This window comes from Athene noctua, chromosome 19 (assembly GCF_965140245.1).
Source record: "Athene noctua chromosome 19, bAthNoc1.hap1.1, whole genome shotgun sequence".
Taxonomy (NCBI): domain Eukaryota; kingdom Metazoa; phylum Chordata; class Aves; order Strigiformes; family Strigidae; genus Athene; species Athene noctua.
In genome coordinates this window covers 8,112,499-8,140,391 of record NC_134055.1, presented here as the reverse complement: position 1 = coordinate 8,140,391, position 27,893 = coordinate 8,112,499, and the positions used below count along the sequence as shown (strand labels likewise).

The 27,893-nt window shown below is 44.7% G+C and overlaps 1 protein-coding gene across 9 annotated transcripts in view; it reads left to right on the top strand.

The window, feature by feature from the left end:
* The first annotated feature begins 6,119 nt into the window (after positions 1 to 6,119).
* The window catches only part of CUX1 (cut like homeobox 1), a 284,219-nt gene continuing 262,445 nt past the window's right edge, over positions 6,120 to 27,893 (top strand). For 8 of the 9 annotated variants that reach the window (XM_074923161.1, XM_074923163.1, XM_074923160.1 and 5 more), the window contains exon 1: positions 6,120 to 6,257. In XM_074923161.1, coding sequence (XP_074779262.1) covers positions 6,195 to 6,257 — 63 coding nt within the window. In that variant the 5' untranslated portion in view covers positions 6,120 to 6,194. The remainder of the gene's footprint in view (positions 6,258 to 27,893) is intronic. The other variant, XM_074923162.1, reaches the window with a different exon arrangement.

Sequence of the window (27,893 nt, the reverse complement as noted above, 5' to 3'; positions counted from 1 at the left end):
GCATCTCCTGTCCCCCTGCACCCGGCGGCCGCTCCGCTCCCATCCCCGCGTGTGGCAACAGGGCCCAGGCGTGGACTCTCCCCTGGGCACCCCTGTGCCACAGCCGGCTGTGCCGACACGGGGCTGAGCCACCCTGGGGACCCCCGCAAGGGGTGGGACCCCAGTGGGGTGGTGACAGCCCAGGACAAGGGGACCAAAAGGCCCAGCTGGAGGAACAGAGCAGAGGGATATTCCCTTCTTCCCTGCCCACGTGAAGTGTTTGTGATTGGAAAGTGAAAGGAAAACCTTATTTCTCTTTCCTTTTCCAAGATAACGTCAGCTTTGCACCCACCCGCTTTACAGGCCCTAATCTGGAAGTGAGTGAAAGCGAAACCGGTAGGTGAGGGAGCAGCCTTTGAGATGCTTTACTTATGTATTTCCCTCCATCTCCTTCGTGCAGTTTCCCTGTTCTGCTGCCCGCAAGATGCAAGTGCCCAACAGTCACCACAAGATTTTTATCTCCCGGTGACCACTAGTATTTTACAGAACAGAGAAACTGAGGGAAGAGTCGGTGAATTGTTTCATGTCATGAAGAGCCCCGTGACAGCAGCTGAACGCAGCTCCCACCCCCAGTCACAGTCCTAAACCAGCTCTCCTGCCATGGGGGGAGTGGCACAAAGAAAGCAGAAAATAGTCATGCCAGCTGAGGTTCAGAAAACAGAAAGGGGTTTAAACTAATAATGCTGGTTTCAGTTTCTTGTTCTTAATATGTGAAATATTGGACCTAAAGATTCAGGAGAAACTGGGAGAAATACCTGGCTGGGGCAGAGTTAGAGGAGGGGAAAACACAGCCAGAATGGATCCCTGACTGAGCAGGAAGGGAGAGATGGGAAGAGCAAGAACCTGAAGTGAGGAACTGGCAGCATGAAATGGGTGAGGAGATTCATGACAGGAATAACAGGAGTTAAACACCACAAAAAGAGACATGCAAGAAACAAAACCCAAAACACTAACAGAAACCAGTAAGAGGTAAAAAATAAGCGAAAGGTTCCAAGTGAGAAAATAGGTGGGAATTTTGCCTGGGAACATAACCTAACTTGTCTCCTAACTCCTTTAAAAGACAGAGGAGATAAATGCCCCAATCCACAGAACAGCCTCAGTTGGAGAGAAGAGTGCTAGAGGGAGTGTGAGCCCTGCCCAGCCAGGAAAGGACTCAACCCACGTCCTGCCCAGTAAAACGCTAGTTCTGGTACCATCCTGCACACGGGATGAAGGATAAGAAGGCAAGGACAGTGCTTACAAGTTAAACCTGGTTTGAACCATACACTTCAATAAATTTGGTATGAAACTATTGCTCACTGCCAGCTACAGGGAGTGCATAATCTGATAGGTCCTTTTCTTCTCTAATTCTCTTGATTGCCTGTGGGTATTGTTATTACTTATGTTGGCCAAAACACGACCATGCATCTGGATAGAATATGCTGTAAGAAAAGCAGCTATTTTGATAGAAATGTTGCGAACATATTCAGTCTGGGAGGACTGACTTAATTCGTTAGGCACAGTGATATATTCGTTCTTCTGGGGTCTTCAGTAACTCCTACTGTACGCGGCGGAGAATACCGCTACAATGTCATCACATGTTTTTGTTGGTATGGGTTAATCCACAAATCCTCAAAGAAGATCTGTTGTGGGTTATCCTGGATACTTACAAATGTCTTCAGAGCTAAACAGCAAGCAACCACACCACCCAAATTTACTTTGCTTTTAATTGTGGCTGTTCGCCCAGCCCTCTGTGAGAGCTGCTTTCTTCTCTTCCACCTACCACTGTGTATCTGTGGCTATGGAGTAGTCATAGAATTTCATGCTTAGATCATGTACGCCACTGTCTACATGATTTGTGGTAAAACTTTCACAAATTACCGCAGAATGTGGGAATCACCACGTTGGTTCAGAACAAGGGTCCATCCAGCTGAGTCCCCTGTCTCTGCTAGTGACACCCAAGGAAGAGTGGGCAGGCACAGGGGACGTTTCTCCCTGGTGCTCTCCCAGGTTCCAACTGTTTTCTACTCGGGAGGTTTCCTGAGCTTGTACACATCCTTGTGTCCACATCACTGGCCAAATCCTCTGGCAATTTATATGCTGCAAAACCGCTGGCTACTACAACAGATACAAATCAAGCAGAATTAGAGTAATTGACAATAATTGGGAGAGAAAAAAAAAAAAAGTATCTGTGATTTGGAAGACATACATGAATTTTGATCTTAATTTGGGCTAAATCTTCCAGCAACATAAATTATCTGTCTGGCTGTCTCTATTCTCTGCCATCCCTATGGAGTCTCACTATGCAATGGCATGGTGTAATAGATGGAGCACAGGTTACTTTGCTCTCAAATCCAGTTTAAGAGTGAACAGAATGGCACTTTCATAGTGGAGAGAGATGGGATTCTGGAGCGAGGCACTCCTTCTCAGCGGGCACAGGCACATGGAGCCAGGCAGCCAGGAACAAGCAGCAGCTGAAGAAATGCAAAGATGAGAGCCATGAAAGTGAGGAGGGAATGGGCTGGACAAGGAGCAGACAGGGGTGCAGGTAAGGTTCTAGAGGAACTCTTTTACGGGAACTGAGAAATTTGGGAGCCAGTTTAACTGAAAAAAAAAAAAAAAAAGGAGAAGAAAAGAATACATGGAAAAGAGACTCAAAGTTCCAGCCTTGCTGGGAGAAGCAGCACCTCATCTTTCAGTGTCCTGGCCAGGGAAATCAGCTAGATTTGCTAAGGCAAACAGAAGCCTAAGTCCAGTGATTAAAATTGGACTCATGGTCCAAAACATCTTAATGAATGCAGACTGCTGCCCAGCGGAGCAGCTGTGACAATGAATTGTTTCTGACAAGTTTGGGACACTTTGAATAAAGGTCCATGTTCTTCAGTATTCTGGATGATGACATGTGAAGCGTAACAAGACCAATTGCCATTGATGGCCCAATGTGCAAATGTGTTAATTAAATATCTCTATTAGTGACATTTTATGATACGATGACTTTAATAGGAAACAAATTTTAATCTGATATTTGCCTAATTCCTTAAATAGTGACTGTATGACTATACCTGCGAGAAAATGAAGAAGAAATTTGTTACAACATACTTACAAATATTTTGGATGTAGCAAGAATTGCTGAAATAGTTACTGCCATTATTTTAGATTTAAACATCAAATACATTGTACTTACTTTCTCAGTACTCTATTAGTTGAAAGAAGTTAGCATTTACACAGATCAAATCTAACCTTAAGAAAACCTTCTCACATGAACAGATGAGACCGATTTCTCAAAACATAATAATCCAAGGAAACTTTAGAATAACCATCTTCTTGCCAGGGTGCACCAAATTTTCCGAGATCCTTCTTCCATCTGACATAGGTAATTTCAGCAGGAACACAAAGCAAATTATCACTTGCTTCAAGGAGCTCTGTACCCTGCAGGATCTTTGCAGAATCCAGCCCGAAGAAATACAGCACTTTGAGAAAACAGAGCTGTCAAGCAAGATTTCCTTGGGCTTGCTGCCACACAAAATGGCAAATAAGGGACTTGATCCTGCACGGAAGACAATGGAAATTATAGGTGCTCAGCATTTGTCTTCCGGCAGAGTTAAGGTTTCTCAGTACTTCCTAAAATCAGCTGTACTGTTTATACTTATTCAAAATCGTATAGCTAAAAGCTTTGGTATCTAGCCACAGAGCTTTTATTTCAAATTGGCAATAATGTGACAAGATGTAACTCCTGCAAAAAAGACTACAAAAATGTTAAAAATACCATAAAATATTATTTATATCAGGATACATTCGTTACCCCATATGACAATCATTCATATTTCTTGACAGATATAAACCTCCGCTTAACACATTAGTATCATAAATATTACCAGATATAACACTGTAATTTAATACCTACCAAATGTATTTTAAAATATTACTCAATTTAAAACTTTGGATTTTAACCAGATGTGTTTCCAGAAAATGATTCAGGTCAGATGCTTTTTTCTTTTCCTTTTTCTGTGCGTACGCGTTCAAAGTGGAGCTTTACTATGTGATTTATTGTACTATGACTGTATGCCCCGAACCTAAAACAGCACCACGATACTTCATCCTTGAGGCTTACACACCTGCAGTCCAAACTAACAAGAGAAAACATCTACATGGCACGGCAGGAGTCTTTGAAATGTCTTTTTGCAGTTGCCTGGACACAGAACAGACTGGTAGAACAGGGAGGCAGTGGAGAAAGGGTGAAGACAGGAACTCCAGCCTCTTTCATCTAGAAAGGGGGGACCATGGCGAGATTAGAGGAAAGGATTTTGATTAGATCACTGGAATGTGAAATGATGCTTCCCAGGATTAAAATCCTATTTTAGAGCTACCAAACCGGTTACGTTGTTAGTCAGAATTTGGAGGCTCGCGCAGCTCCGTCCCTGCAGTCGGCTATCGCTCAGCAGCACCCAGCAGCCTCTCGCTGGAGCAGGGGGGGGGCCCGCCGGGCACCCCACACCTCCCCACCCTCACCCCAGCCGTGGACACGCAGCCACCATCCCAGCAAAGAGCCGCCCTCCCTCGGAGCATGGCACTTCTGGAGGAAAAGGGGTTTCCTTCTCAAAAGGCATCCTGGGGTCCAGCCCCACGACAGCCGCATGTGCCACGCTCTTGGATTTCAGTCTTGTTGAGCGCCCAGTCGAGTTCACCAGGCGGAGGCCTGACATTTTTATAACTGAATGCCATTAGTTTTATTCCCAGTATGGCCAACTAACAATTTGAAGGTCTATAGTTGCCGGGCTGATCATTACATGGAACCTATTAACATAAAACCCACCATTGCAATTAGTTATCTTTGTAGGCAGCAGCCTCAGCAAAAAGTGGAAATGGAGGCTGAAAATAATGGTGCTCCTCCAAACAAGGACGGCAGCAGGCTGGGAAATAATCTGTAGCAATTGCTCTGCCGCTGTCGCTGCCGTAAGTTCTCAAAAGATAGACAGAGCCATTTTCAAGTAGTCAACCCACTGACTTGAGCAAGCACTAAATTCACTTGATGATCAAATACAATTTGAGAAAAAATCTACAATCACTCACACAGAGGAAGATATATTTTCCTTTTACAGATGAAGTGCAAACCAGTGAAAGTAGCTGCATTTGGAAAAATACTGCGCGGCTTACTGATTTCAAAGGGGACAGGTAGCGGCGGTGGTTTTGCCCACTTCCCAGTAAGGAATAAGGAACGCTGTCCTGGAGAGGGGGGGGGGGGGGGGGGAACGTATTTGCTGACTGTTTGTGTAGAGCGGTTTGTTTTGTTAAGAGATGAGCTGGTGAAATGTTGTGTGCTTTTCAGGAAGGGAACAAGGAAAATGTTCGTATTTATAGCAACATTATTGTTTAGAACAAAATAAGTTATTTCATCCTTTTAATCTCCGTTTCTATGGATATCCCGCGCGGAGCTGGGATCTGATTTTCCAACCTTCATGCGAGCCGTCCCCTCCAAGGCAGCGGGCAGCGGCGCCGGCAGCGAGCGCCCGTCTACACCGAGACAAATCCCTTTCCCAGCCGCGTTCGCACCGCCCCGGACACTCCGGATCCGGCTGCCCCGAACGCACTTGGCGCGGCGGTGTCCCCGCGCCCCGGCCCCGCACCTCCCCGCGCACTGCGGAGCTCCCCGGCAGGGCCGGCAGCTCCCCCCGCGCCACGCGCTGCCCCCAGCTCCGGCCCCCGCGCCCGCGGGAGCTCCGCACCCCCGTGACGGGCACGGCGGGGGCTCCGCGCCGCGGGCAGTGCCCCCCGCGGTACCCCGTACACCCCCCTCCCCTCCCCGGCGGCGGGTCCGTGTATGTTCCCCCTCCCCCCGCCCAACTCCCGCGGGTGCCCCCCGGGGCCGCACACGCGTGGGGGGGGGGGGGGGGGGGGATTGTCCGCTCTGTGAGTGCGCGGGCGCGGCGCCCCCTCCCCGCTCCCCCCCCACACCCCCCGCGCAGCGCACGGGCTGAGTCCGTGTTCCGGGCGGGCGCGGGCTCCAGGCCGGGATTTGGGCGCTCCCTGCCCGCCTCCCGCCCCCTTGCCCCCCCGCCCCTCCTCCCCCCTCCCGGCTGGCTCCCTCCCTCCCTCCCTCCCTCCCCCTCCCTCCCGGCTCCTGAACTCCAGCCCCTCTCTCTCTATCAGCCGCTCACTCTGTCTCAATATGTCTCAAGATGGCGGCCAATGTGGGATCGATGTTTCAATATTGGAAGCGCTTTGATTTACAGCAGCTGCAGGTCAGGCTCCCCCGCTCGCCGCACCGGCCGGGCCGCGCCGCCGGACCCCCCCCCCCCTCTTCCCTTCTCCGCCTTCCCTCGGGCCCGGCCTCCCCCCCTCCTCCCGCTGCCGGCCCGCGCCGCCTAAAGGGAACCCCCCGCTCCGCCCGGCCGCGGCGCTCCGCTCCCTCCGCCCGCCCCCCCCCGCCATTGATCACCGGCCCCATCGGAAATTGATCCTCTTTGTTCAATTCATCGATCAGCCCAAGATGGCGCCGGAGCCGGCGCTGCCGGGGCCGCCGCCGCTTCGCCCGCTCCGTCCCGGGCTGCTCCCTTCCCCGCTTCCCGTTCCCCCCCGGCGGCCGGGGGCCGTGCGGAGCGGCCGGGGCGGCGGGCGGCGGCGGCGGGGCTGCCGCTCCTCTCCCCCCCCCCCCCCTCCCCGCTCCGCAAACCTCCCGGCGCCTGCCCCCGTCCCCCCCGCCACCCCCCCCAGCCTGCCCCTTCCCGCCGCCGCTTCCCCGCCGCCTTTTCTCCCCGGGAGCCGGGGAAAGTTTACCGAGTGCTGGGACTTTGTGTGGGGGCGCAGGGAGCCGGCCGGGCTCGGCGTGCAGGCGCGGAGCGGCGGGGGCTGGGGGCGCTGTGGTGCCGGCCAGGCGGGCGCTTCCCCCGCCGCTGCCCGGCCGCCGCCGCCGCCTCGCCGCGCCGCGGGGTGCCGGCCCTCCGCCGCCGCCGGGCAGGGGGCTCCGGCCCGCCGCGCTCCCGCCGCTCTGCGAGCGCCGCGGCCCGCTGGCACCGCGCCGGGGATGGAGGGGGGGGGAGCCGGCGGCGGCGGGGGGTGAGGGATGGAGCCGCGGCGGGGTCCCGCGGGGCGGGAAGGGGGGCGAGCGCCCGGGCTCGGCCGGCCCGGGGAAGGGGGCGTGTGCGGCGGTGCGGGGGGTGTGTGAGTGCGTGTGTGTGCGGGAGGGCAGCGGCAGCGCCGGCCGGGGAGGCTCCCGCCGGCCGCGGGGGGCCGGTGAGGGGCCGGCTGGGCGCGGGGGCGCCCGGCCCGGCGGGGCATGGCCGGCGGCGGGGCATCTCCCCGGGGCGGCGGCGGGAGGGCAGGCTTACATAATTCACGGGCTCTCCAGCCTCTCCTGCCGTCCAGGATCTGACAGATGAGAGGAATATTGATGCTTTACTGTGCGGGCTCATAACAGCCTTACAAGTCCTGTTTCCTCCGAGGGAGGGTCCTCGCCAACCAGCGCTCCCCTGCGCCCTCGGGGTGCGTGCCCCGAGGAAATGGCAGCTCCAGTGTTTAATGTAAATGCTGGGGTATGGGTAAGGGCAGGGAGGGTTGGGGGGGGGGGGGGGCAGGTTGTCAAACGATGAATTGGTGCTGCTCCCGCCGCTGAATGGGATTGCAACATGCGTGTTTCTCCCAGTTGATTGGTGCAGGAAGGCGCTGCCCTGCCTCTCCAAACCCTCCGGTGCCTCCCGTTTTAAATAAACCGGCTCGAAAGCCGCCGGCTGCCCCCCCTGGCCCCCCTCCGGGGCGGGCCCGGCGGTGCCCGGCCGCAGCCCTGCCGCAGGCGGGGGCCGGGTGCGCCGGTGCTGGGTGCGCGGGTGCTGAGCAGAGCCGCAGCCCCGCCGGAGGTGAGGGGGTGCTGGCGGGGGGGCCGGGGAGCGGGACCCGCCGCCCCCTGCCCTCGGCGGGGCTCGCAGAGGGTGAATTAGCGGGAGCGGAGCTAAACCAACCCAAACCCCCAGCAGCCCCCAAAACGGGAAGTGCTACGTAGGATCTGTAGTAGGAGGCTGGTCCCTTCTGACTTTCAGGTGCATTAGGAGGTGGGGTAAAGTAGCGTTTTGTTTTAGGCTTTTCTTCCCCCCCCCCAGCCCCTTCGTGTTTTATTGTTTCTTTTAAAGGCTTTGGATTAAGGGAGACTTGGCTGAACTTTGCTAACTTGAAAGGGTTCTTAATAGTGACCCAGAATACCTACAGGAATACGGAAAATGAGCTCCAGATGTAGAATTGTATAAAATAAAATGGATTAAATTAAGATGTAGTTAAACAAGGTCTGACATCTTTAATTGTCGACTTTTGCTTTTGCCTCTGCGTATGTGTGGTTGGACTTGCATATTGTAGGAAAATAAACGCTCCAAACGTCACTGCCATGCTGTTACATTTAAGGGTGAAGAAGTCTAAATATTTCCTATAAAAATAAAGCCTTCAGAAATGCTTATTGATTAAAACATATTACGCTAACGTATCTATCATGTAAATTAAATTCTAAAATGTAATGAACGCAGCCAAATGGCATTTTGATAGATTGTTCTATTCTGTTTTTAGTAAAAAATAGCTCACTTTTATCATAATTTAATTTCTGTGCATACTGTAAAACCTGTTGTGGAGTATCACTGTACAAACCTTAATCTCGTTTTTGCAGACTAAATGTGACAGTCTGACTTGAACAGCTTGTAGATTCTCCTTTGAAGCATTCTGGTAACGCTAGCTCAAAGTTGTTTGAACAATATTCATTGCCTGCTTTTAAGGACGTGTGATTATTTGTACGTGTTGCGGATTGAGGCTGTTCACCTCTTGGCAGGTTCTCTGGGCGATCTCAGTGCTGTGCAGAGTTGACTAACTTTGTGCACTGTCTGTCTGTGGAGTCCTGGAGTGACCAGAGAGGTAGAGAGTACCTTCAGCCATATGCAGAATAGTTAGTTTGTTTCAAATTGGCTTTTTTTTTTTTTTTTTAATCCACCCATCTGCATGAAGAGGTAGTGTAATATTTACTCCCACTTGCAGATGAAGCAATATGCTATAAAAGCGATCGTTACTGAGTATGAAGTTCAGTCTTACAGAACTGTCCATGCCTCCCTCCCTCCCTCCACCGTCATTCGTTTGTACTAATGTATTTTGAGTGTGGAATTATCGAAAATAAAAATGCTTTCGTCTGCACTTCCACTACACCGTCCCACGGCAGAAAAGCTGAAGGATCTATGCTTAACGCAGTTCCAGCTGTGCCCTGTAAACTCCAGCTCTTGTAGCTCTGGGTCTAGATGGCTTTGAAGTTATCATTTTTCTGCATAAAAAAGTTGTAAGGAGCTGAGACTCCGGTAGTCCCGTATCGCTAGCAGTGGAGCGACATGCACCCTGTCTGCTCGCAACTTCCTCTTCTATGTTCTGTTAGAAGACGAGGTTTAACTGTTGATGAGCTTCAACCTGCCTTGTAATATTAAGCAGCAGGTTTCTCAAGATTGTATCAATATTAATTAAAAACAGAGCCAGGAACACTTTAGGGTCTGACTCTTTTAATTATTTATTTCCTTTCACTAAATAACCTCTTGTTTATAGGAAGAGAGATTTCAAGAGTTGGAGGCAGGATTAAATAATTCACAACTTGGATTAAAGAACAAAAAGGTCTGTTCACAAATGGAATATGAGATGCAAAAATGGCAGTTTCCTACAGGTATCAAACGTGGCTCTTCACTTGAGACTGTACCCGAAAGGCATGCAGCTGAACACTTAACCCTTTTCTCTAGGAAAGGTTAGTTATATTTCCTAAAGAAGCGATGGAATTAGCATGGCATTTCTGCATCAGTTGGCTGCATGGTTGAAGATGGACCCATGTTTAAGAACTGATGGCAAGGGACTTGCAGTGTGTAGAGAAAACTGATCCTTGCAAATGGCGAATATTGTGGCAATAAATGCAAATTAAATCACTGGAGAAATGCTTTTGCCCTCAAGTTAAAACCGCATCTCCTGGTTGGAGGCAACTGTGTGATCTGAATCAGCTGATGTACAGCAGCGTGAGGGTTACCTGCTGTTGTGTGGTCCTGTTTCGGGTTTGTTGGTTTTGGTGTCATCATCACCTTCACCATAACAACAACCCTCTGCTGGAGAACAAGAAAACGAGCGTCATGTTCCCCTGGGTGCATCGTGCAGTCCTCTCTTAAGATTTTGCTTAATATTCCTAATACACGTGTGTATATATATCTGTATCAGAGGAGAGAGTTGGTCCTGCCAAATCTTTTTGACCAGCAGTGTTGCACGAGTAAGTCTAGCTTGGCTCTCAGATCTGAGTTGAATCTGCAGGTTGAATGAGAGAAGTTAATGCCGTTTGAAAAGTAAAGGAGCTATGTGTTGAAGTATTTTGCCAATAAACACAAATCCTAAAATGTCATTGTAGGTTTTTAGGACAGGCACACATACTGGTAAAAAGCACAGTTTCTTACTGCTTTTGAGCAGAACAGTGTAACTTGTTACTATCAAGCTAGGGAACGAAAATCTAAAGGTGAATCTTGCTCATGTGTTCCTGGTTTTTAAAATCTCATCCTGGTATTGCATCATATAAAGTAAGGATGGGGTATTAGTTCTGTGCATGCTGTGACTAATTGTTTAAGGTAAACCATCGATCTTGTAACATTGTAAAATTTGTAACAAAATCTGGAAAAGCTAAGTAGTAATGAGTAGCTTTTAAATACTGAAGTGCTTCTATTACTGAATTAGAAACAGGTGGAGTTGTTGGCATCTTTTAGTTGGATCTGACTGTACCAGAGCACAAGCTGGTTTGCTTTAAGTGAAGGAGTTAACATGCTTCATCAGAAGTGGAATTACCGATCACATCCGAGTGTTTAATTTTGTTTATCTGTGCAGGTCACTGTAGAACTTGTAGTTTCTGTCGTAAAATTAGATGGTGCGTTACTGTTTATAATGGTAGTTCAATGTGCATCAAGAAAAGAGTCTCAAGCTACTGTAAATATGTTTCTGCTCCCCCCCCACCTGATCAGAGGCGTGTAGTGAAAGCAGCTTGGTAGTTCTGCAGGAGGATGCAATACAGAGGGCTGGGAGGGATGTAGAAGCCAGGGCACCGCTGCCAATATACTCTCACAGCTATTGTTGCTTCCCTGCAACGGGAAGGCTTTGGCTTTTTGTGGTGGTCACGGTGGTGTCCCTGGACATCCAACGCGCCTGGCATACTGGAAGAAAATCCCTTAATGTACTTCTGGCTCAAGAATTTGTCTCTCATTGGATTCTTTGAATCCTGTTCCTTGGAAAGACATTTCTGAAAGCTTTTCTAGCTCTCTTTCCTGTTCCTCAAATGAAATGATGCCCATCTGAAGCATGGCAGAATTGGTGTGTGTTTCAATCACTCTGCTCTCACGCCAAGTTTGTGGTTAATTGGATAATGTATCGAGAAATGCAAGAGTGAGGATTTGGACTATGGTAATGGTTGGGATTTTTTTTTTGAAAAAAGATTGGACTACTTGGCTGTGTATAACAATATCAAATAAGTAATGGGTGAAACATTTGCTGTAGAAGAAATTACACGCAATCTGAAATTCCAGTGAACAATTCTTCTTTATTTGCAAGCTGATTTGTGATGCAAAAAGTGGATGTAGAAAAATGAATAAATTTCAGTTTGATCACAATTGGGTCTGAAGATAAAGGCAGTTTATTTGTTGGATAGAGAACAGATACATATATGGATGCTTAGTATCCATTAGACACCAAGCAGCCGTTGCTCATTGACTTGAGGTCCTTTTTATATAAACAGGGTAGTGAGTCCCCATCTTGTATATTCAGGTTTCCCTTGCACGTCTTCTTTGCATTTTATGCTTTGTTTATCTTTGTGCTTGGTTGTTTCCCTTATACTTCATGGGCAAGGTGTTGAAAATACAATGTTTTCTGGATTGAGAATACAGTGACAGTGTTCCAGCATTGCTCTAAGGAATAGGGAGGAGGATGTAAAGCTGAGAGGGAGAAAGCTGAAATGGGATAGTTAGCAGAAGACAAGGAGTCTAGGGTGAAGAGATCTGTGCAAGAGTGCTCACACGTGGGATTGGAAGCGAGGTGTTGAATTTACCAGAAAAAATGAGAGAAATGGAGGCATTGCGATCAGAATTGTTAATGTCCTTAGATTAGTAAAGACAAGATAAGTCTTACTCGTTTTATGACATACATGTTCTCAGATTGGTTTTGTTGTCTCTGGTTTGACAGGGCAAATAAGTTAGTAATTTCTGCTTTTATTGTTAGTTGTAATGAAGAAAATACAGTGTATTGCATTGCTTTGGTTGCAAAGAACAGGGAAATCCAGACAGATAGCTGCATGTTAACAGCGTTGAGTTTTTCTGAAAGATTGAACACAGAGTGTGCAGATGCTGGGTGTAGGTTGTTGGATGTAACAGTGCTCTTCCCTGTTGTCGAACAGTACTTGCATTTCTGGGAAAAGCAGTAGGCAGTAAAGAATTTGTACTAGATCCACTACAGTTCCCTGCTCGTGCTTCTGTTTTTGACTCTAGCAAGATAGAGTGGTTCTTACTATGCCGTTACTTGGTCACTTCTGTGACTTAGCAGAGTTACGTATTTAGCATGAATAAATGTATTTCTCAATATGAAGGTGCTGAAGCTGGGAGATGGCCCGGCCGACCACTCCGTGCGGATGTGTTAGAGCAGATGCAGATTTGAAGTTGGAGCCTTTCAGACTAATGTTGTCTAATAGCTTTTTTGCCTCTCTGGCAATTTGCTTGCTTCCTTGCCTTGCAATAATTTAATGCCTTTGTCGACAGTTGGGGTAATAAGGAAGTTTCTGTGAGGGCTGGAGCTGGGCTATCGTTTCACGGGGTGGAGGGAGGGGAGCTGGGGTGCTGCTTGTCTGCCTCCCGGTCTGGTTCTGGGACCCACAGTGATCTGCTCTGGGAAAACAGAGGTAAAGATTACCCTTTCTTTGAAAAGCTTAAAAGCAGATGCACAAAAATATTTAAACTGCTGTATTTAGATGCTTTAAATTCCCCCATATCTTTGTGTTTCTGGCTGTGAGCTTTTCAAGGCATGTGAGGATGTAGGCCATGGCTGTCTCTGAGGCTTTTTCAGAGGAATTCATACATCAGAGCTGAGCAGATTCTGTTGTTCCTCTTTTGTGTGGAAGCATACCTTAGTGAATAAGCAAGCTTGGACATAACAGCATCTGGCAGTGCCAGTATGAGGCTTCTGTGAGTGATATGAGAATTTAGGCTAAAGTATTGGTAAATGGCTGGACTGATTTCACAGTGGAGCAAGACCCTTCATTTTGCTGAATCCAGTGATCTTGCCTTTGGTTAATGGTCTGGTGTGCATTGCACACGGGTATGCCGTGAGACCAAACTGTGGTCTAATTCCTGCTAATGTTTTATAGTATCCCTTGAGCTATGGAGATTGGATGGTTCTGTGCTGCTGCATTACCATGTCACTGTGGGATTCCTCTTAGGGGCTTGGGGGGTGTGTGTATGTACAGGGAGCCCGAATCACTTCTGACATTGTAGAGGTCTTTCCTTGCTGAGAAACGTTGGCTTCAGTCTGTGGCTTACGTGGGGCAAACTGAGGAGAAAAATAAAAATAAAAACAAGTGGAGTGGGGGAAATGACGCTATTTAAAGGACTGGATGGAATACTGGGAGGTGGTAAAGAAAGGAAGGAGCTAAGGAGTGAGCTTAAGCCTAGGACTTGGAAATGAAACTTACTGTAGTGGAGTTGGGAGAAGGGGAGAGCTTATTTTAGAATGTATGTAAATATTCAGCAGTGCAGCTGGGCAGCATGGAGGATCTCCCAACAAATGCCTGGCTGTAGTGTTGCCATCAGATCCAGCTCACCTGCACTTGCTGGTGGTATAAAAGGATAGCCTGGGGTTTACCACCAAGCTGTTCTTGTGGAAACATCCTGGGAAGATTTGTATACAAGATACCAGGACGATGGTATGACTTCAGAGTACATTGACAGATTTTGAATGTTGTCCTGTGGCAAGTAGGGCTTATATGGTCTGTTAGACTTAAATAGCTTTTTAACTGCTTGCATGTTATTTTAAGGTATTATGAATAGTAGAAGTCTTCTCACTGTTGTTACTTAGAAAAAAAAAAAGAAAAAAAAAAAGAAATGTAATAGCTTTTGACTTTTTTTTTTTTAAATGAAGACTCAAACTAGATATATCTCAGATACAAAAAGGTTGTATGTTTTGCATGGAAATGCCCTAGCTTATTCCTATGGAAACTAAACTTCAAAGTTAAAAGGCAGTGCTGCAGATGATGCAAGGCGTAGAAGTTTGATGGGTTAAGTCTTACTCCTCCTTCTCTCTCTGGTACCTCTGCTGGATGTTTGAGGTTGCCTAGTGTTGCTGAGCTATTATTTTAAGGAAAACAAGATTTCTCTGACAAGAATGGTAAGCTTCAGCTGGTATGCATCAGCCCATCAAAAATCTATACACTGTGAATACCGACTTTGCACAATAGTGCTTAGGGGGACTGGTATTAATGTACAAAGCCTTTAACTGGTTTGGATTCAGTCTGAGCGATAGTTTACTGGGGAGTAGTGACTTTGAAATAAGTTGGGAGTTTCAGTCTTGCTGTTAGCAGTTGGTGCATGCCTGTTCTTGGCTCTGCTGTGGGTCTGCTCGGTCCTCTGGGCATGTCGCTCGGCCTCTGCTGCCTTACTTCTCCATCTGGAAAACATTGATAATGCTTCTGACCCCGCTTCGAGAGCCCTCTGAGATACAGGTCTGTGAGTTAGCACTTACTATTCCTTTTTGCTACTACTTAATTCTGTGCTGCGGATAAAGAAGACTTAGTTATTATATTTTCTGCACCTTTGTTAGCTTTCTTTTTAAATGGATTAAACAGAGGATATACTGGTGTTGATTTGTAGGTACTTTGCAGGCTCATTGCTGGAAGCAATTGTCTACAGGAATTAATGTGGAAAAAGAATGGAGTAGCTGGGTGTCCTAAAAGAATATTGTTGATGATTGGTACCAAATTGCTGGGAGAAAATGTTTCCTGCGAATGGTTATAAAGGTATCATCTGGAGTTATTCATATATACACGTGCTCTTACTTTAAAATGTACCTGCATGTTCTTTGGTATACTGTTTGAAGGCAAGAAATGCAATTTATCAAGTTTCCCTTCAGATTTCTCTGTACAGTAAAGGCTGCTTAAAGTTTATATTATAGGCACCCAGTGATATAAATGTTGAATTTAATGTTCAGCAGTTTGTGGCTGTATCATTTAAACCAGCAGCCCTCAGCTAGCTGCGGCTGTGGGTTTGAAACAGCTCCCTGTCTCGGGAAGGCAGGCCAGCTCAGGGGAAGGGGACCTGCAGTCACTAGCAGGGCTCCCGTCCAAGCCACGCTCCGGTGGCTGTAAGGGCTGTAAATGGCAGCACGCGAGCCGCCGGAAGGGTGTAAGAGAGGGGTATGTTGAGAGCAGTTTGTATAAAGTGTTAGATTCATCTCTGAAGGCTGGAATCCTTTATTCACACAACACATAGGATGGGGTAGCTTGAAACTTTTTCTTGCAGCAACTTTTCTCTTTTATCCAAATTGTTCAGGTTTCGTAGTCTAAGTATCGATAGTCTGCTAAGACTGTCAGCAGGGTTAGAGGTTATGATTTAGATGTCTACTTGTGCCATCAGAAATATCGATTGCCTACTCATTTCGCATGCGTACGCTTCCTGAATAGCCACGAGGCTGGAGAGGTGCTGCGCTGCGTTGCTGAGCTCCTCTCACTGCTGCTTCCAGTAGGTCTGGTGTGCTCAGCTCAGTGAACTTTGCAAAGGTGAATAAGCTTTATCCCTATTTAGCACAACACAAAGGCCCTGACCCAGTAAGCATTATCACATGTGCTTAATTTTTAACACATGCGTAGTTGTAGTCTTCTGGCCGAGCTGGGGTGGAAGGAGCTGTCTTTTCTAACCCAGCCCATGGTTGAGTTCTGAGTAGAGACACATTTCTCCCTACCAGTCTGCTGCTGTGTCTAGTGACTTCTCAGCCGCTTCCTTTATCTCCTGTTGCTAATCAACTTAATTCTTGTTGTTTCACTGATGTGAAATATAAATGTTGTCAGAATAGCTCAATAAAATTTATACTTGTTGTGTCTGTAATTATTTTTCATTTTGTTTTTACTTCTTATTTACACATTTTATTGCATGTGCATGTCAAAGTAAATTTGTATCGTGTTGCCACTTAAAGATGTTTGCTTCATTTTCAGGCGTAAATAAAATGTACCCTTTGTTTATGATCTGAAATATGATAATGTTACTTTTGTCAGCAAACTACATATCTGTTTTTCTGCTGCAACTTTTGTGCGTGTGTGTTAATATTGATAGTACCGAGCTTTGGTTTGGTATGTCTGGTATGAGCACAGTTGCTTCTCTAATATTAATTGTGGAGATGGGATAATATTAAACATTTAAAAACAAGGAGCCAGTATTCTTGCAATTGATTTTTTGTGGAGAGACCTCTGTTCAGAGTTGCTTACACAATTATAACCTTTGTTTCTTTTATGTGAGTGCAAGAAGTGTTTGATATATTTAAAAAATAAAGTTGTGAATACACTGGTTACTCCTCCCTTCCCTTCTTCCAGCTCTGCCCTGTCTCTTTCAGGACTTCTGGTTTTCTTTTGCTTATGGGTTTCTGCACGTTTTGTTTGTCATGGAGTCTTGCTATCAAAATTCTTCGGATGCTGGAAAAGGACAGCTTTCTAATATTGTGTCTTCAGCTCATCCCTGCACTGCTGTTCACAACACCCTGCCTGTTTTCTCAAGCAAACCTACTTTATACTCATAATTACTTCTTGAACCCAGAGTGTCTTTTTTTCATTCCTTTCAAAAGTGAGTCAATACTTGCTCCTTTGAGGGAGGTAAACTCAGGGGGCTGCTGTGTGCTTGCTTCACAGGGTACAAGAAGCACTGGGTGGTGAAGCAGACAGTAATGAGGGAAGAATCAGTCTATGAAAATTTATTTTGCCTACTTTCCAAATGAAGAAAGCTTTTCTAGTGTGAGTCTTGATCCTGTGAGACTGTGGGTTCAGTCTGTGGTACTGATGGTCTTTCACCTGTGCAGGAGTGGGGATTATTTCCCTGTTTTAGATCAGGATTTGAATCAAATTAGATTGTCTTACAAAGCCATGCTCTCAGTGTTATGTATAAAACGCTGTTTGCTGTTTCCATGCTTGTGAGGAGGAGCTAGTTTGAGGCTTTTTGTATATGTGCAGGCAGAGCTTGGATCAGTCCCATGATTGGAAAGTTGTATTGTAAAGCTGCTTTCTTTTGTGCAACTTCTGATACTTGTTTCTGTCCGAGTTCTTTGCTGTGCTCCATGCCATCAATTCGTGAAATTAGAACTGGTTTTTTTTTTTTTCTTGGGGTGATATGCTAAAAGACAGCACTAATGATTAACACAGCACTCACACTGTGCTGTGATCAGCTCGTTTTAGATAATAAATTAAAATCCGTTAGCATCTGAGATGTCCTGGCATATTCTGAGAACAGTTAGTTCTTTAACGTGCCAAGCTAAGTAAAACTTGATTAATGTCACTATCTGGGATTTTCTGTCCTGTAAATAGGACTTGAAGTCTAAAATTGGAACTGTGTAAACCTGCTTTAACTAGGATTAGAAGAAGAATTTAGTAGTTCAGATTGTTTTCAGGATCTTAGAAAGTGGTCACTATGCCCCAGAGCTGAAGTACATGCCATCCTTTTGAAAATTAACTTTACTACAGGGGCTAAAAATTTAGTCTGTGGACTGCAGCATGCTCTGCTTGATCAGTGCCGTCTCTCCCAGTGTTGTAAAAGGTGCTTTCTGTGTTTGCCTGCTGCTGGCTGTGCCGGAGGTTGTTATGTCTCCAGTCTTGCGGGTTTGCAGCTTCTGATACCCTTCAGGATCCTGGCTGGTGAAAGGTGATGGTAGCCAGGCTTTCAGTATTAGAGGCTTTCTCCTGGAGCACATAAGCAAATGTGGAAGCTCCTGATATCAGGAAATGTTGGATATGTGTATTATTTTTCATTTTCTAAGTGAACTTTCATTTTGTACAGATAGGTTAAATGGAAGCTAGTCAGCTAGCAGGCATGTCTGCTTTAAAAAAACACACCTACTTCTGTTGTTTTGGGGCGTTCATTGCTCTTGTTGGCTTCTAGATATGTCATGGCAAAATGCAGTCACTTACCTAAGTGTTTTTACGCCCTATGTATTTGCTATAATCATTTTACCAACAAATTGTGAAAATTTCAGTGGTAAGAAATTTTCATTCTGTAGCTAGTTGTTTGGGTTTTTTTTAAAAAAAGGTTGATCATTGGCAACAGCGTCTTTGTACGGTTTCTTGATTGTCAGCTCTTCGTTATAAATTTACTTTCTAAATGCTGACTTAAGGCCTGACACTTTGTTTGTTTAACTGTCAGTTACACTAGTTTGGAGACCTAATAAAAGCCTCTCAGATCTTCCTATTGAATTAGGCCATCCTTTACCACCCCAGTGACTGAAGTCAAAAAATAATATCGTCTTTCAGTATCTATCCCATTTTTGCTGGAACCCTGCTTACGGTGTCTTCGGATAGTTTATCCTCACTGTGACAGTAGTTAGTTCTCTGTTAAAAGGTCACTGTAATGTTTTAATTGGATTTTTTTCAGCTGCAAGGAATATAGAAATAAAAGTTTATTAATAGGGTAGCTTTGATCTTGAAGTATTCCAAAACATTTGCTGCATTGCGTGTACAGGAGTGGTTTAGTTTTACTGCTCATTCAAGGATAATCAATTTTGTGGTGGAATGTGGAAGCTGGATGTTCTACCTAGCAGGTCAGGAGGAGTGAGGAGCGCACCCGCATGAGAGGGGGCGAAATCTGGGAAGGCAGAATGTTCCCAAACTGGAATTTCCCCAGGATACAGAATTGAACTGTGCTACTGTCGAAGGTGCCAAAGGATCTTTCACAAGTTGTTTTGGTTTTGTTTTTCATCTGAAATATTTGAAAAAGGTCACAGGCAGTAGACAATTAGAGAAACACTTAACTGACCTTGTTAGTGTATTTTTGTGGAATTATTGTGCTTTACAGTTATTGCTGCTTTACACAGATGGTTATTGCTGGTTTCCATCTGTTCGTTAAGGAAAAGTAAGGACCGAAAACGGCAGCTTTAACTGGGTTTTTAACCAGAACTTTGAGGTTTTATTTCTTCTTCGACTATGTCAGGTTAATCTATTGGGTACAGTGCACCATGATTTCAAGGAGAAGAGATCAAAGTGGGAGCATGTCTGCACAATATGGGTCATGATAGCAGTTTCCTGTGTTTCAGACACCCTTTCCTTTGAACAGTCCTCAGGTATGTAGTACGATATCACCCTGGCAGATGGCCAGGCCAGGGGAAAGGCTCTGACCAAGACTGACATTATGGAAACCATTTAAGCAAAGTGCTTCATGGCCAAGTAAGATCCTTCGGCTCATATTGCTGCTTATTTCCAATTTAACCTTAGTGCTCTCAGTATGGATGACTTCATGGTGTCCCAGTGGAGTTTTCCCTGGTTTTGCTAAAATTTGCTCCCTTACACTATCGCGACGGTTAAAGACTTTAAAATCTTTCAAGGCTTGCAGGTGTGGGAGCTTTCTGCTGGCAATGATGTAGCCAAGCTGACGTCAGTTTTAGTGCTCATGGTGATCCTGTTTCTTAATTTCTGAAAAATGATGGGAGAGGGAGCCCCAGAGATGCAAGAGAATGATCTGGGTTTTCACCTGATGAAGGAACAAAGCAAAATGAAAAACTTCAAAGTCCCGTCATCCTACTTGTGGCACTCACAGAGGTTTTTCTTCACCTGACTACTCTCTTTGAACCGGTGGATGATTTGTTCTTGCAGGGCTGCTTTCAGTCGGCAGAAATTTCAGGTGGGATGGAAAAATGAGCCTGTCTGGTGGGAGAGCTGTTTGCGGGGGTCCTGAACAGGGTACAGAAAAGTCATTTTATTTCTCTGACTCCTTTGCCAGTTGCTCAACCAGATGTCCTCAGTAGTTTGTGCTATAAGATGTTAAGTAATTAGATCATTCAGATTCTAGTTAAACATAATTAGAGCCCTGTGTAAACTGAGTGAAGCTGACAGGTTTTATAGGTTGGTCATAGCAAAAATATTGGATGATATAGCTCAGCTTTAATACAAAAAGATTTAAGCCTCCTTGCCCTCAAATAAAGAGGTGTTTAGCCTCCAAATTTAATCCTTAATTACAACTACATTTTATGGAACTTACTAAAAATGTTTTCAGGATCTTGGAAGCCTCACTCAGAAGCACTCCCATATAGTGTTTGCTGATTAAAGTTTCTTCTCCTACGCTTTTGAATTTGAAATAAAAGAACCTACCTAGCAGTTACTACGTACAAAAAGATAACAGAATTTTGCCATTATTTTATATAAGTTAAATTAGTGGGTAAGTCAGTTGCAGTGATGCTCCGTGACTTGGGAAAGGTTTGAACAAGTAGTGCCATCTCTGCTCTCTGCCCCAGTTCCCTTTCCCAGTTTGTAGCCAGCTTGCCTTTTTGGATCATCTAGCTATAGGTCAGCCTGTGTAAGATGTCTTGTTTCCCACCAGTTATCCCACTGCAAGCTGAGTTCATAACCATAAGTTTTCTTTGGTTATTGTTAAATAGCAGAACTGGAGAGAATCTCCGTGTAGTGTGACTGTGCGTAGGTATTGCAAGGTAACAAAAGTAAATGCGAGATTACAGGCACAGGGCTGAAACATTAGCAATGTGTTTCAGCATTTGATTATTGTTATTTTATTACAGCACTCTGAAGCTAATCCTGATTATTTCTCTCCCTCGTTTTACAGATATGACACATTATTTTGTTGTTTGTTTGCTGGCAGGCGAAACATATTTTCTGACGGAAAGTGTTAACAGATATGCTGATAAAATGTCTGCTAAAAACTGTCTGAAGACAAATTGAGTATTTGTCTACATGTGGTGTTCACACTGTTGTTGTGCTAGCTACTGAACAAATTAACAAGATGATTCTTGTCTTTTATAGGATGTAAACTTTGTTTTTAAATGTTGCAGGAGTCCTAAGTTGTGAACTAGACCAAGGGTGATCCTAGTTCTGCTGAATGCTCTGAAAACTGATTGCTGTGTAGCTTTCAGTGTTCAGTTCAGCTAATAAAGAAAAATTAGGTACAGATCATTCACAGGAAAGTAAAAATAGGTTGGAAAGTTCAGATTCCAGTAGTTAAAGGGATTTAGCAGTTAGACTTAGTTAAAAAAGAAAAGTCAGAAGGAAGAAAACTGCAGTTATTTCTTGGTAAACCTAAATGATTAAGTTGTCTTGCTCGGTACTGAAAACAGCTCCTTTGCATGCCCTACAGTGTTATTTCATGCAATAACTTCCCACGTCCCCTCCAGCCTCTCCCCACCATGCTTAGTTATGTCACTTGTGTGATGCTTCAAGCCTTGCTGTCCTGGCTGGAATCTCCAGACTGTTTCCAAGCTTGTATTTCTCACTTGGCAGCACATGATGCGGCTGGTGGGCAATCTGCCGTATCCCTTTTTTGTCAAACATCAGAGTTCGTGTCTGACACTGAATCCGGGAACAAGAACGGGGAGAGTGAAACATACAGTGGAACCGAAGATATCTGCTGGGTGTCTGTGTGTTTTTCTGTAGCTACTGCTTGTGACTGATACTCAGTTCTTGTGGTGATAGTATGACAGATATTTTGCTTTTTCCTTTCATATTTTAAGTGATTAGCGTGACCTGGTAAGTGAAGAATTTTCAGCTACGTGAAGAATTTTCAGCTACATTTTTTTCTAGCAAGTGCTATCTGCTTGGGAGTGAAAAACTCAGTTTGAGGAAAATCCCCTAAAGTTCTATAGAAACAAACAATTTTATAAAGGTGTGTGTATGTGTGTCTGTTTGTGTAAACACACAAGCTCACACAAGCACAATCTCCTTTCTGGATCAGCTCCCACCATGCAAAATACAAACCTGAAAGTGCTATAATTGATTATGTGCAATAGGAGACAAACAACTAAGATTTTGGGAGAGGGCAGGGTGTGGTCCAGATCTGGCAAAACATTTAAGAACTGAACATTATTTTTTCAAAGGTAGGAAAACTTTAAAACATTGGTCCAAGAGTTAAGACTGGTTGGGAGAAGGAAGAGAGTACAGTAAACTGAGACGTCTTCTTTGTAGGGGTAGGTGTTGGGGGAGGAATTGCGAAGAAAGAACACGCAAGTTTAGGTTAGTACATGTTCATGTTCTTCTGGTTTTTTAACTTCATTTGTTTCCCTGGCACATGTCCCATGGCTTTGAGGCCTTTGTCTGTGTGAGAGAGAACATGAAGGAGGGCTTGGCAGGACGCTTTTGGGTTGTGTGGAATAGCTGGTAGTCATATTTATAGTTAGCGTTGTCTCCTGGCTTATGCAATTTTGATAACCAGCAATTGTTCTGTAAAGTTGCATGTTATATTGGCAAGTCAGCTCTCCCTGAATTTCCTCCACCATTTCTGTGTTGTAGATAGGTTTCGTGTACGAGTTTTTATAAAGTCTGAACAGAACTTGTCACATCCACAGTACTTTCATAGAATACTTTACTTTTCATAGACACCCCCCCCATATTAGACTCTTTTTTAAATGTCTCATACAATCTAAGATATTACATGCAATCCTCTTTAATTAAATTGAAAAGAAACGGTATTTTAAAAGAGACTTAGCAATCCTTAAGTGATAATATTTTTCTCAGCTTTGTAGCATGTGTATATATGCATCCTCCTTCGAATGCTCTTCATTAGTTTTTTTAATGATTGTTGTACCTCAGTGCTTAATATTGTATTCTTTTGACTTGCTGACATTCATAGTGGAGCTGGTCCTGTAGCTACTGCAGTCTGCAGGGGAACAGAACAATGTTTGGCTGTTGTGAAGGTTTGAACCTTCTGGTAGCATTTTACTTATCCCTTATCAATGACTCTAAACGGATTGATAACTCTGTAGCTTTATGCCTTTAGAACACCTGCTATAATTGCTTAGAAGTGTATTCCATGTCAGCCTTTATTGCTTACTGTGATTACACTTTTGGTAGCCATCCTTTTTGGCAGACTCATATGTTTCTCATAATCGGATTCCTAACAGAGTTAAAGTTTAAAGCACAAATATGTTTTATTGGAGAAAGAATTTTATTCTGCTTTTCTTTGATACCTTTAATTTGAGACTTCAGAAGGTGTTCTGCATGAACTATATGCATAGGTTTAAAAAAAATTAGGTTCTACCTATTTCATTGATGAGGTATGTAGGGGCCCTTTCTTTTCACGGCAGGTTTGTAGTTGAGAAGAACATGCAAGCAAGTTTTTGAACTGCTAGACACTGTTTTTTTTTTAATCAGTCACTGTAGTTTGCATAGGAATCGTACAAAAGTTTGAAAACATGCTGCTTAATGTTGCTGATTTAACACCTAAGTGCTGTGTGAATACAGAAAAAAGAAAAAATCTGGCATCAGAGGTTTGTACCTTCAACTTCAGGCTGATCTTGAAGTTCCTAGTAAAGTGGAGTGTCCTGTGAGGCTGGCTGTAGGGTGTGATGACAAGCTATTGGTACATTTAGTTATGGTAACAGGTTACATTTGATGATTCTGGGTGCAAGAAACATATCAAGGAGTGAGGTGTTCTCACAACAGTGAAGATACAGAGGATAGAAGATAACAGAGAGTTGAACTTTGTGTTGTGCTACCTTGATCTTTTCTCACCTGGCATACTTCAGGTGGACATCAGAGGGTTGGGAAACTCTAGTTTAACATTGCAAATCAACTTAGTATATTAATTCTTGTAAACTGTTTCTAGAGATTGCAGGATTGAGGAGGTGTTATTTATCATCACTTTTAGCTAAAGAGTTCCACCCATGCAAAATTCTTAGTGCTAAGAGAATTAGGCTTATTGGTAGGCGGGTTGTTCTCAAAATCTCGGGCAGAGGAAAAGGTGGTGAATAGTTATTTTTGGGCCCTTTTAAAATATGAAAATAAAATCACTGGGGTTAGTCAATGATCTTTACATCAGCACCTTTATCCTCAAGGATATTTTGGTATTTTTGCCTTTGAAATTTAGGCTAGACTTCAAAGGGTAGATGGAATTTCCCAGGAGAAACAGGGTGCTGTAGGATGGTAGAGGCTGGAGTTGGAGAAGGCAGAGTAAATAAGTGGGGGTCGCCTGGTACTGCTGGCCCGTTACAGTTCTCAAAGGGAGGAAGCTAAGCCTTACCCCACGTTGAAGTGGGAGATCTTCCAAGGCTGTACGTGTGCTTCAGAAAATGCTACTGAGGATTCAGTGTGTGGTGCAGTTGCCTCTGTCACCTGTCTGCTGCAGGGTTTTGAATAGGATTGTGAACTTCTGCATTAGCTCATGGGAGGCACCAGGCTGGGTGACACCACGTGCAGGTGCTTCGTGCTGTTGTACAAAACCCGTTGGAGTTGTTTTAGCCATTTCCCTGCGGGACAGGGATAGTGAGAAGTTTAATTTCCTTTTTAGGCACAGAGTGTATCATACAAGTATAAAATCAAATACTGTGGGATGGCAAATACTGTTTTTTAAACTAGTTGGCTTGTTATAGCTGTGATAATCTGTGTTGATCAACCCTTTTGGTGTTTGCTACAAAATTTATTCTAAAAGGCATGGTAGCTCATTCTCGTTGGTGGCGATCCAAATCGTCTCTGCTGCCAAACTTGGCACTGGTGCCAGTGGTTTGCTTTAGCTGATCTAAGAATATAATACAGATGGTTTGATACTCAGTACAGATATATACAGATGGCTTGAAACTTTTGAATTTCTTTATTTCATTCCATTGTTTCTTCTCGGTATATCAAGTATCGCTGGGTATATAATTGCTATTCTTAAAACGATCTGAACTGTATTTGGTTCAACTTCTGTCTGTGGTTGCTATAAGAATTTGTCAGCAAAAGCTGCTGTTTCGTGCAAGTTCAAATGTTCTACGTGTCAGTACAGGCATGCTTATTTTTAATGCACAAGAATATTTCTGTCAGGCTGTTTGACCACCACACCTGTATGCTTCAGTTACGTAGGATATAGAAAGCAGATCCCATAAAGTAAGTTTGTAGATCTAAAAATCCGTAGGTTGTGCTCTCTGATAGTGGCCTTGCTTCAGACTGTTGCAGATGCTGGTAATGACATCTTTGCAGTCAAAGCCGTGAAGTTTTAACCTAGTGTAATTGTTCGAGCAGAGCTCAGTGAGCTCTGGCTAAAGGCTGGATAGTTTGTTTTCAGTACTCATTACAGCCTGTTGATCTCTTGCCAGCAGAAATTTCTGGGTTGTGAATTTGTTTCTGTTGTATACAGGCATATGACATCAGTTGCCTGCTAGCAGGACAGGGCGTAAATAGAATCATGACAGCATAACTTCAGTGCTCTCCGTGTTTATCCATGCACACAATATATTGATGTTACAGTAGCTGATGTTGACATAGCTCATTGCCCGGGCAAATGGTAAAAGTAGCCTCTGCTTTGATTTCCTTCTGATCTGCTTGTGTATGGGAGAATCTCATTCTGCAGTTCGGGGATATCGACAGCTCCGTTCTGTGCATGGAGGTTTGGAGGTGGTTATATAGACTTACTTTTGAGTAGTGATTTACTTAGCTTCCTTCATAAGGTTGTTAAAGTGCTTAACAATGCAATTAATGTAATTTAAGGACAGTTAAAAGCACTAGTGGTTCTTTTCAACTTAATTTTAAATGCTGAGACAGATTAAGCAGTTTGAACAATGACAAGATTATGCTCTATAGCCATTGAGCGTATAAATAAAATATGCCCTAGTACTTGATATTTTGAATCCAAAAGTTATGGACCACTGAAACAAATGATTATGGATATATTGCCTTGTTCTGGGATCATCAGACATCCGACAAGTTAAGCGTGATCGGTGCGTCAGTATTTAGATGTCAGACCTGTAATGAATATTTCACTGCTGTAGAAAGTACTGCTGGTGACTTCAGTACATGGTATGTCTCTTGAGTTCATTTCAGTTCCACTGCAGATACTGACACAAGGATAATTCCAGAGATGAGACATGAAATAGATTTATGCATTTCTGAATGCTTTCTCCTCCATTTGCAAAGAGGCATTAGCATTTTATCCAAATAATCAGGTTTTTTGTGTGTAAATGTTTTATGTTTTGCAGGCTTTTTTCCCATAAGTTTTATTGATGCTTCAGTTAATATTCTTAATACAGTTCATATTTTTAATACGGAAAAGTTCAGATTTTACTAAACAGGAAGGAAAGTTTTGTAAGAGTATCCTTATGATGCAGCTGCCAGGCAGATCCATCACCACCAGCCCTGGAATGAGGCAGCAGAAGTCTTTTCCATTGAGCACGAGAGGCCTGGCACATTTGGTGACTGCTTTGGAGTAGTATAGTTCCACCTTTGTTGATGAGAAGAGAGGTATTCTGTCCATGTCTGTAAATGTACCAAGAGTAAAGTGGTACATAAATGTTCCTTGTTGGTCAAATAAAAGCAGTGAGAGTAGGTGGGATGTTGTGGAAAGCAGCGTTTTACAGTGAATGAGTAAGGCCTTGGGAATGAACTCACTGGAGGTATGTGTAGATTAAAGGGAAGCATGAATCTAAAATAGAATGTGACTTTGTAAAAGCCTTAGTTGAAGGATTGTTTGTAATTTGAAAACAGTCACCTAAATCATACGTGGATGCAGTGCCATTAGCTGACTTCAGAGACCAGTCCAACTCAAAATTAACGTTGATCCTGGTGGAGTCAGCTGAGGTGGTTTGACATGAAGAGGAGACACGTCTTTTAACAGATTGGTTGGGAGCAATGTGCTTGGTAGAACTAGCCTTACCTTATGGGTATTTAAAATGTTTGTTTTGAAAAGATAGCTTGTCTTTGGAAAAACAGGTGTTCATGTGATATGTTTATTTGAACATTTCCTACCAGCTTCAAGAGCTTCAGTTCTATTTCAGCTTTATTTAAGAAAAAATAGTTCTTAGAATTTTATCTTCATCCTTCCTTAGTAAGGATAGAGCTTAATTGGGGTGTTTCCCAGAGAGCTGGTTTAGGAGTGACTGACTGGTAATGATGAGTGACAGAATTAGCATAAATTCAGATTAATGGAGATATGGTTGGCTAGTGCCAACTGGCTATGTGGGTATAAGAGTCGGCTCTCGGTAGTGATGACAGAGACTGATTTTTATCCCTCCCCCCCTACTGCCTTTCTGCCGAGACAGCTGAATATCCAACTGGATGTTAAATACTTGAAAATCAACCTACTTAGCAGCCTGGATCAGGCTCTGGGGATGAGATTTTAAAGGGGAGAGCTTGTTTGGGGTGGTTTTGTACATGGCTATCTTGCCAGGGACTGCTGCAGAGAAGCTGGCTGCTGTTATGCTGTTGCTCGGCGTGTCAGGGTTGTCCAGCAGCTGGGGGATGCCGGCGGAGGCTCTGGAGATGCTTGCCCATGGCTGGGATGTCTCTCCTCGGCACCGCGAGCTCTCCCGTGTCGTGCGATTCCCCAGCGAGTGTTGTTTGTGGCTCCCAGCCAGCTTGTCATGTCAGTGTTGAAAACTCTGCTGCGCTTCTCCAAACGTTCTGAACCTGTCTTGATCTGCCCGGTAACCTCGGTGTCTCTGCAAGCTCCACACGCAGAGCAGGGCTTTTCAGCTGACAGCCTTTTGACCACGTTTGACTGACTCTTTGTGGCTTGTTAGTAGCTGGGTCAGATTATCCACATGCAGCGTGTTAGCAGCGTGGAAAACTCAGGGTGCGGCGGAGGAGTGAGAAGGTGTATGTGTGGCCACCCAGTGCTGTCCCAGTGACGGTGTCTGGGTCAGGCCAGGCAGGTCTCAGGGTTGTATCCCATGCTGGGCAGGGCAGTGGGTCTCTACCTGAATGTTCTGGCTCCGGAGCG